Source organism: Psammomys obesus, unplaced genomic scaffold (assembly GCF_907164565.1).
Source record: "Psammomys obesus unplaced genomic scaffold, mPsaObe1.curated_primary_1811, whole genome shotgun sequence".
Classification (NCBI taxonomy): Eukaryota; Metazoa; Chordata; class Mammalia; order Rodentia; family Muridae; genus Psammomys; species Psammomys obesus.
Window position 1 is genome coordinate 4,835,231 of NW_026595981.1, and position 9,057 is coordinate 4,844,287.

General features: G+C 52.0%; 1 protein-coding gene across 3 annotated transcripts in view; it reads right to left on the minus strand.

Moving 5' to 3' along the window:
• Ksr1 (kinase suppressor of ras 1) overlaps positions 1–8,638 on the minus strand; it is a 134,366-nt gene extending 125,728 nt beyond the window's left edge. For all 3 annotated transcript variants that reach the window (XM_055620136.1, XM_055620135.1, XM_055620134.1), the window contains exon 1: positions 8,235–8,638. In XM_055620136.1, coding sequence (XP_055476111.1) covers positions 8,235–8,465 — 231 coding nt within the window. In that variant the 5' untranslated portion in view covers positions 8,466–8,638. The remainder of the gene's footprint in view (positions 1–8,234) is intronic.
• Between the last annotated feature and the right edge of the window lie 419 nt (positions 8,639–9,057).

The window sequence follows — 9,057 nt, forward strand, 5'->3', positions numbered from 1 at the left end:
GTATCTACATACTAGTAACTTCAGACTTGCACTGGCAGCATTGATGGGGGCAGCTTTGCTTTCCACAGAAGCAAGGTAAGCTACCTACCGGACTGCGAGGTCTTCATCAAATGTGGAGACAACTAGAAAAAAATCTGTATCTCTCCCTTTCTTCCTCTTTTTTTTTTTCTTTTAACTCCAGGACAATTTTATGAGAATGTGAAAGGAAAAACAAGGCAGGCTATAAATTGGGGGAGCAGCTGGGAGGAGGGAGAAGGAGAAGAGGAAGAGAGAAAATCATGCCTTCAGAAAGAAAGTGATCAGGTTCAGCAATGGAAGCTGGTGAGCAGCAGCATGGAGGAATGGGAGGGAGTGCTTCAGGGAGCAAATGAGAAGGCCAGAGTGTGCACCAAAGCAGGCGTAGGCTTTTGGCCAGTATCCAGAAAAAGAGATAAAGAAAAGGAAAAGTTATGCTTTTCTGAGTAACTGGAAAGCAAGCAGGCCACATGAAAAGGCCTCATCACCATACAGCCCAGAGGCCGGCCTGGAACTCACTCTATAGTGTAGAGTCCAGCTTGTCCTCAAACTTGAGATCCAGCCCTACTCTGCAAATGCAGACATTGAAAGGAAAGTGTCATCAGGTCTGTGTCATCACAATTATCTTGACTGCAAAACCAACAATGGATAGGGAAAAAACAAGCAAACAAACAAAAAACCCCATAACGTCTTCACGAATGTTTCCAACACCAGGCTGACAGGAAGGGAGGTTTTTTTCAGGGCCAAAGGCTGTCCTGTCCATTCAGCCTGGGTGTGGTGGTGCAAAAAGAAAAGATCTTCCATTCAGGCTGAGCCAGGCCCACATGAGATACTTCAGACAGCTTTCCAAAATCCCACCCAACCCTCAGGGTCCCTCAAAGTGGTTGGAGCAGAGGACCAAGCCATGCTTTCTCTTACAAGAACTCCTTAGGACAAGGCATACATCTTCCCTGCCAGTCAGCCAAGTTCAAGGCCCTATCTTGTCTCATTCAGGGGACAGCCTCTAACTTGGCGCTTGCCAGCCACTCCATCCATTCTCTCTAACAGGTGCTCAGCCTGGGCAAGGCGCTTGGCGCCAGGTCTGCCGACCTGAGCTCGATCCTGGAACCTACGTAGTTTTAGGAGAGAACTAATCCCAAGTTGTCTCCTGACCTTCACTTGTACACTGTGGCAAAGACACCCACATCCATACATACACGCGCATTAAAAAAAAAAAAAAAAGGTAATTTAAAAAAAAAAATCGTGTTAAAAAAAAACTTTTTAAGATGGACTTTAGATAGCTAGAGAGATGGCTCAGTGGTGACGAGGACGGGGGCACTCTTCCAACACCTAGGTTGTGGTTCACACATCTGTTAACTCCTGTTTGAGGGGATTCGACACTCTCTTCCAGCCTCTGAGGGCACAAGGCGCACCTGCGGTACACATGCATGCATGTAGGCAAAACGTTCATACACATAAAAATAAACAATTTTTTTAATTTGAGTGGACAGATACTAAATGTATTCATACATTTTAATTCAGCAAAATCTTACTTGGAGGGAGATACTCACATCAGCATGCCAAAAAAAAGTCCAATGATGGTGCACACCTTTAATCCCAGCACTCAGGAGGCAGGCGGGTCTCTGAGTTCGAGGCCAGCCTGGTCTACAGAGCAAGTTCTAGGACTGCCAGGGCTACACAGAGAAACCCTGTCCCGAAAAACCAAAAGGAATGTGTGGTATAAGCACACGATTCGGTCACTTGATGACACAGCAAAGTGTGCTCGCTGGGATAGCGACACTTAAAAGGCACACAGAACACTTACAAGGCACCCACGATGAGCTCTGCAAGCACGCATGTACCTTTCCATGCAAATGCACAGTGAAGCGCTGGGAGGAGTCAGCAAAAAAATGGTCGCTCTGGCAGGTAGCACTACAGGGGATTCTGCAGTCATCTAGGGCTGTGCTTCCTTCCCTTCTGCTGGGCGAGCACTTGGCAATGTGTATAGTAAGTGTTGCGATTAAAGGTAGCAAGTTAGAGAATATATTCCTTGTCTCAAGATTTGCTCAGAGAGAACAAAGCAGTCAGCCATTTGAAAGGAAGAAACTGAGTGGGCTGGGAACAGTGGCCCGTGCACTGGGGAGGCAAAGGCAAGGAGATCTCCCTGAGTTCGGGGCCAGCCTGGTCTACAGAGCGAGTTCCAGCCAGAGCTACACAGCGAGACCCTGTCTCAAACAAGAACAAACTGTGAGTAAGTCAAATCAGCTTCTCCTTTCTCAGAATGAAACCAGCAGGCCTGGTTGCCTCACCATCTGCTGTGAGGATGTGCTGAGCTGAACTGGAGGGAAAGCCACCCAACCCTTAAACCAAAAGGCTGCTCAGGGCAGCCACTCACTCACTGATCCAATGGGCTAGAACTGAGCTGATCCTTGGCCAGTCATCTGACCATTCATTCCCTGGGTGTCAACAGTCATGGCTGTCAAGGCCCCTCCCCCAACTTGCCCACCATCGAGGTTTCTAGAGGCAGCTGCAAAGGTTGCAACATGAGTTCTCAAGACTGGGGTGTGGTGGCACAAGCCTGTAACGTCAGCAATGGGGGCACGAGGAGGCAGAAGGATCGCTGCACATGTAACCAGTCGGCTCAGGTTCAACCACCTACTAACTCCAGCTCTCTGGCTCTCCTAGGACCAGTTAGTGCATCATCATCCGAATGGGGATGAAATCTCACAGGGTTGCCAGAAACGCCCCCTGTGAGGAAGCATATGCTAAGGGTCTACTGGGAACTCCACACGGAGCATGCTCAGGAGCATTCCTCACAGATGCGGACCCTCTCTTCGCAGAGGTGGTTCCCATGAACCTTGCTGTGGCTGCAGCTAGGAAGCGGTCCTTCTCTACCCAGGCAGCAACCCTAGCCTGCAGGTCCTGGGAGCAGGCATGATAAGGCTTCCCCCTCTAGCATCCTGGCCTCCCTGGCTCACAGCCGTCACAGGTAGCCCGTCCTCCTCAGGCCTCCACTGAGGGACCACTGGGAAGTGAGTCTGTCCAGGGTAAAAGTTGCCAAGTGAGAATGATCACCCTTTGAACTAAATGTATACATGAATGAGACTAGACAGCTTGCCATGCAAGGACTTTAAAACACACACATACACACAGAGAGAGCTTACGGGGCTGGCAAGATGGCTCTAGGGAGTAAAAGGGCTTTCAGCCAGGCCTAACGGCCTGAGTTGATTCCCTGAACCCACGAGGTAGGAGAGACCTTACTCAGCAAAGTTGTGCTCTGACCTCCACCTGCATGCCATAAATAAACGTAATGAAAAAAAAAATATTAAAGCTGAGCTTAAGGACTCAGCCAAGGCTCTGTTACCTTCCCACACGTCTGCAGACACACTGTTGAGTGTCGCCACAGGCCAGCACCTTTGTGCAGGCAGGGAAGCATCTAGAGTGGAATGCTGCTTCCCAGGATCGTGAGCCACCAGGCGTCTGAGAGCGGGAAGAGCCCAGCTAGGAGGTGGTCCATCTCTACCCAGGCAGCAACCCCGGCCTGCAGGTCCTCGGAACAGATGTGCTAAGGCTTTCCCTCCAGCATCTCGGCCCTCCTTGGCTTACAGCCTTCACAAAATAGCATGTCTTCCTTAGGCCTCCTCTGAGGGGTGGTTGGGAAGTGGGTCTGTCCAGGGTAAAAGTTGACAAGGTGAGAGTGGACACCAAAAGACACAGGCCCTCGGTTCCACGTCCCTTCGGTGATAACTGGAGTCTCTCAGACAAAAGGTTAAAACCAGGGCAGAGAAATGTCACTCTCAAGACATGTCACTCTCAAGACACCTGGGCTAGGAAAAGAGAACCAGTCCAGTCTCTCCGGGGAAGTCTGACTTGAGAGCAGTCACTGAGACTCTGGCAATGTTTCCTATGGAACCAGTAGGTCAGACTGACTGATTCTACAGGATTCCTGAAGCGCTGAAGCGCTCTCTGCCAGCCATGGTAGTGGAGGCCCTGCTGTTCACCTACCCAATGACCCCTTTAGACTGAGCATTACCCTCATACCCAAAGACCAGGGCGGTACCCACCCACCGGAGTCAAGGTAGCTAGCCGCCAGCTAGGATGCAGTAGACACATCAGTAGTGATGGAAGGCCTGGCCAGGGAACACATCCCACCACGTTTGGAGGTTCCACGGGACACTTCCAAGGGCCATGAGGAAGCCTCCGAACTCTGTCCAGACCCCTGGATGAGGGTCAGTCTTCTTTGCCTCCCAGGCAGAGCAAGGCCTCCAGGGTGCCTCTGCTCAGGAAGGTGGCCACATGCGCAGACCACCCATGACTGTTTCTGTTATCCTTTCTCCAGGAAGGCCTCATGAGCCAAGTCCTTTAGATACCCTACAATCAGTACAAGACCCTGAGCCAAGGTGGAGCCTGTTTCTGGAAGGCACTAGTACACTGGCAAGAAAGAACAGACTGGGCTGGAGAGATGGTGCAGCAGTTAAGAGCACTGGCTGTTCTTCCAAAGGTCCTGAGTTCAATTCCCAGCAACCACATGGTGGCTCACAACCATCTAGAATGAGATCTTCTGCCCCCTTCTGGCCTGCAGGTGTACATGCAGGCAGAATACTATATACAATAATAAATAAATCTTTAAAGAATAAAGAAAAGAAAAGAAAAGAAAAGAAAGAACAGATTACAGCGCCAACAAAGTGAACGAGCATGAGGCAATGCAAGCATCTGCTTTGCACTCCACTGTCTACCCAGCACACACGGATGGAACCCACAGCCGAGACCAGCAGGCCTAGCTGTATACAGCAGGCCAGGTGTCCCTCCGTGAGCACAGCTGGAGAGTGATAATGGGCTTGTCTCTTGTAGTATTAGCCATGAGTTAGACAGGAGAATAGCCATGAGTTCAAAACCAGCTGTATGCTGAGTTCAGCCAGGGCTACATAATGAGACCTCTCACTGATATGACCACAGCCCTGCAACTTCACTGAGTTCTGGCTGCGTTCCCCCGCCCACCCCCGCCCTTTCCATTTAGACAGGGAAAGGGATGCGATGAAGTTGGTAGAGATCCTGAGACTGAGAAGAGGGCAGCACACTGCTGGGCCTTGGCAGTACTGGAGATCTGAACACAGGACCTTCAGTATACAAGGCGACTGTTCTACCACCAACTTATACTCCCCACCCATTTAACTCCCCTTTCAACCCAAGTCCACAGAGCAAAGCCATCAGCAGAGAGCGTATCATCATGACCTGGGATCTTCACAAGCAGCTGCCCCTGGCCAGGGTCCCACAGGGGATATCCTGCGAGCTGCCACTCCCACCAAGAGTTCAGCTAAAAAGGACCAAAGTGGGCTGGGCCTCGTGAGTATCTGCCAGAAGTCTGATATAGTTGTATAAGCCAAGCTCTCCAGCCAGACACCTGTAATCCCGCACTCAGGAGACAGAAAGGAGAATAGTTCAAAACCAGCTAATCTGTATGCATCTGTATGCTCAGTTCAGCCAGGGCTACATAATGAGACCTGTCTCAAGGTTATATATATATATATATATTACACATACATATATAATTTCTGGTGTGTGTGTGTGTGTGTGTGTGTGTGTGTGTGTGTGTGTGTACCAGAAATCTGGGGCTGGTCAGACGGTTCAGCAAGCAGTTAAGAAAATTTGCTGCTCTTCCAGAGGATCGTTTCTCAGCACCCACATGGCAGCTAACAACCTGCAACTCCAGTTCCGGGGCTTCTGATGCCCTCTGCTGGCCTCCTCAGGCTCCTGCACACATGTGGTACACATAAGGTCACACAAGCTCACACACAAATACATTAAAATTCAAGGGGACACTGAGACCGGCCCTTGCCTTTCTACACGCTGCTGGGGTGGGCTGCCCTGATGCAGCCTTCTGGGACTGCCTCCTGCCCTGTGTCATCACCTGCAGGAAATCAGTTATATGTACTTCTTCTACAGGTGCCCTGTACATGAATGTCACCAGGCCCCAACCAGAGAACGTTTGTTCTCCATCAAACACTACAGGTGAAAGCACTCCATTTCCACTTGACAGATGTGGAATTTTGAGAGTAAAAGGCATCAGGCTTGCTCCAAGGTCATCTAGACAGAAGCAGGACCAATTACAAAGCTGTGTGGGCCTTCCATCCCCTCACACTGTTATGGTCAAGATGCTCACAGTAATAAAGGCGTCTCCCAAGCAATCTGCCCGCTACATCTGGTTTCTAGGGCTGTTCTTAAATAGGACTAGCTATACAGAATAGCATACACAAATGCTTAACTCAATCCAACAGTGTTGTCGTGTCATTCCCCGCCTCCCCCGTCACTAAACCACAGAATGCAGAGCTTTTCAGAAACAGACTGAAGGGAACCACTCCAACCTCTTGCAGAGCAGATGGGGAAGCTGAGGCCCCAGGGATGGAGTGATTCACCCAAACTAGCTGGTAAAAATCCTAGGGAACCAGCCCCAAGGTCAAAATTCCCATTTGAAATGGCACCCAAAGTCTTGTGTTTTCAGGGACCAGAGGACCCTTCAAATACACTGAAAAGAACAGGGCACATGTCCTGTTCACACTGCAACTGGCCCTCAGGCCTTCGAAAGCCACCAGGGATGACCTAGCCAGCTCAGAGGCCTGAACAGGTGGAAGCACTGAGGTATCCTGATTCCACAACTCTGTGAAAACGTGCAACACCAGAGCACAAAGAGAAACTGCAGGGAATAAAGAGTAAGCCATTCTCCACACACCCTGGGACCCAGGAGCACCTCAAAAGGACATCCCGCCATGCCAACAACACAGCATCCCAACAGACACGCACTGCAGGACAGCTACCCAGGAAAACACGGACCTCCAAAGGAATCAGCTTAAAAAGCGAACTTTCCTGGGCACACACTGAGCTGTTTTCAAGAAATCCAGATGCAGAAAAGCCAGGTGCAGGGCTTTGTTGGTTTGTCTTTAAAGCAAAGCCCTGCTCAGTCCTGCTATAGCAACTGTAACAAAAAACAATACTAGCTAGCGCTGGTTGGAGTCTCCCAACGTCCTGGCTTCATAGCTTTTATGAAAATACAACTAAGGGCATTTCGGATCAGCCAAGGATTCCAGCTTGTAGTGGGAGAGGACAGAGCACTGGTCTTGTAATAATTAAAGCAATCACCAGCTAAATCTATGACAGCTGGCAGATGCAATTAGCAACGGTGGTGTGTGTGTGTGTGTGTGTGTGTGTGTGTGTGTGTGTGTGTGTGTAATCACATATCTAACAAAACAGACATCCTCAGATCTACAGGAACCAGATGTGGCAAGGCCAGGTGGGGAAAGGCCCTTCTTCAGGACAGGGTTATTAACTGAAGCCTGCACTTTCAAAGGCCTTCCAGCCTCTGGACAAAAGCAAGTTAGAGAGGCACTAGTTTTCCTCCAACTTGTAAAGGGTGGGGGAGCTCCCCCTTCTGAAATCCCAACCACCTTCCTGGCTGGTTCTTCCAAATCCTTTTAATGCTGCACTTCCCAGCTATAATTTGAGGGAAGAGAGCTCACACATCTTATTTCTTCATTGCACTCCAGGTCATCTCTGTCAGCAACCCCCTGAAGTTCGTGCTCTTACCAGAGTTTCCCTTCCCCAGTATAATCCTTCCTAGGTCAAAACCCAGTGTTTGTGAAGTGGGGTGGGGAAATCAGTGGGTAATTTCATTTTAATCAGTGAACCGCTGTGACATCGCCAAAGAAAAGCGCCCTAACGCCCGAACAGCAAAAACGCTGTTTCAGCAAACACTTTTTGAAAAGCGGCAGACAAGACCTGGTGGAAAGGAAAGGAGGGGACAACAGGAGAGCGGAGAGCGAGGGAAAGTGAGTGCCAACGGCCGACGCTCACACCTAGGGGACGTCCCCCCATCACCCCCAGCCCACGCTACCGGGCTTAAGCACACCACGAAAAGTCCAGCGCGTGATTCAGTGGGACAATGACTACCGTAAGCACTGGAAATGGGGTGAGGGCGGAAAGGGCTTTGCAGTGGGATGCCCGCGCGCATCCTACCCGGCAGGCTGGTCTTCGATTGATCCAGTCCCGCACTAACACCCCCTCCCCCAAATCCTCCCAAGGTGAGCCCTGGTCGTAGGTCCTCACGCCGCCGCATCAGCGAGCTCAGACAAGGGAGGAAGACTCTCCAGCCAGCAGAGCCGGCTGCAGGATGCAACTCGGGAAGGAAGGCAGCGGGGCGGCTCCCAGGGCACAGCCGGGTCGAAACCTCGGGCACAGAGTCTCCTTACCTCTAGGGTCCGGATCTCCTGCTGCGTGAGGTCGTTGGACACCGAGCACTTGGTGCGCAGCCCGCGCAGGCTGCCGATGGAGATGTCGATGAGCTTCTGCAGCTGGCCGCACTGCTGCAGCGCCCGGCTGGCCGCAGCCCCTGCGTCCCCGTCCGCGGCCGCCGCGGTGCCCCCGCCGCCGCCCTCCTTCTTCTCGCCCATCGCCGCCGCGCGCAACGCCGTTCTATCCATGCCTCGGCATCGGGGCCAATGGGGGCCGAGGCGAGCAGCCCGGGGGCACGGGCGCCTCGGCAGAGAAGCTCCGAACCGGGAAGGCTGCAATAGGAGCGCCCCTCGGCGCCGCCAAAGCCTGGAGTCCCGAGAGCCTGCCGCTCAGTCCGCTCCTCCCGCTGCCCAGACGCGGCGCCAAAGCGAAAGCCTCCGCGACCCGACGGCTGCGGTTGCTGGAGCCTTTAAGCGGGCGCGGGGGCCGTATCGGGTCCGTGGTGCATGCTGGGACTTGTAGTCCGCGCTGCGCATCTGCCTTCTGGCCCGCGCCCTTGGGCCCCGCCCGCGTTGTGGCCCCGCCTAACGCCAAGAAGGGGCTGCTCTGCGCCTGCTCCAATTCGCGTGCGTAGTGGTCTTGGAAGCCTGGAACCCAATGCTCCTCAGTGGTTTTACCCTCATCTCCCACTACCACCCGCTTCTCACACACGCAAGCGCACTCATTAGTAGCTTCCCAAGACCGGTGAATGGGGTAGGACAGGGGCTGATGGCTCAGACCCAGATAAACTCTGTTATGTGAGATATTGAGGGTCCGAAAATTTTTGTGTGACTTAGGTGC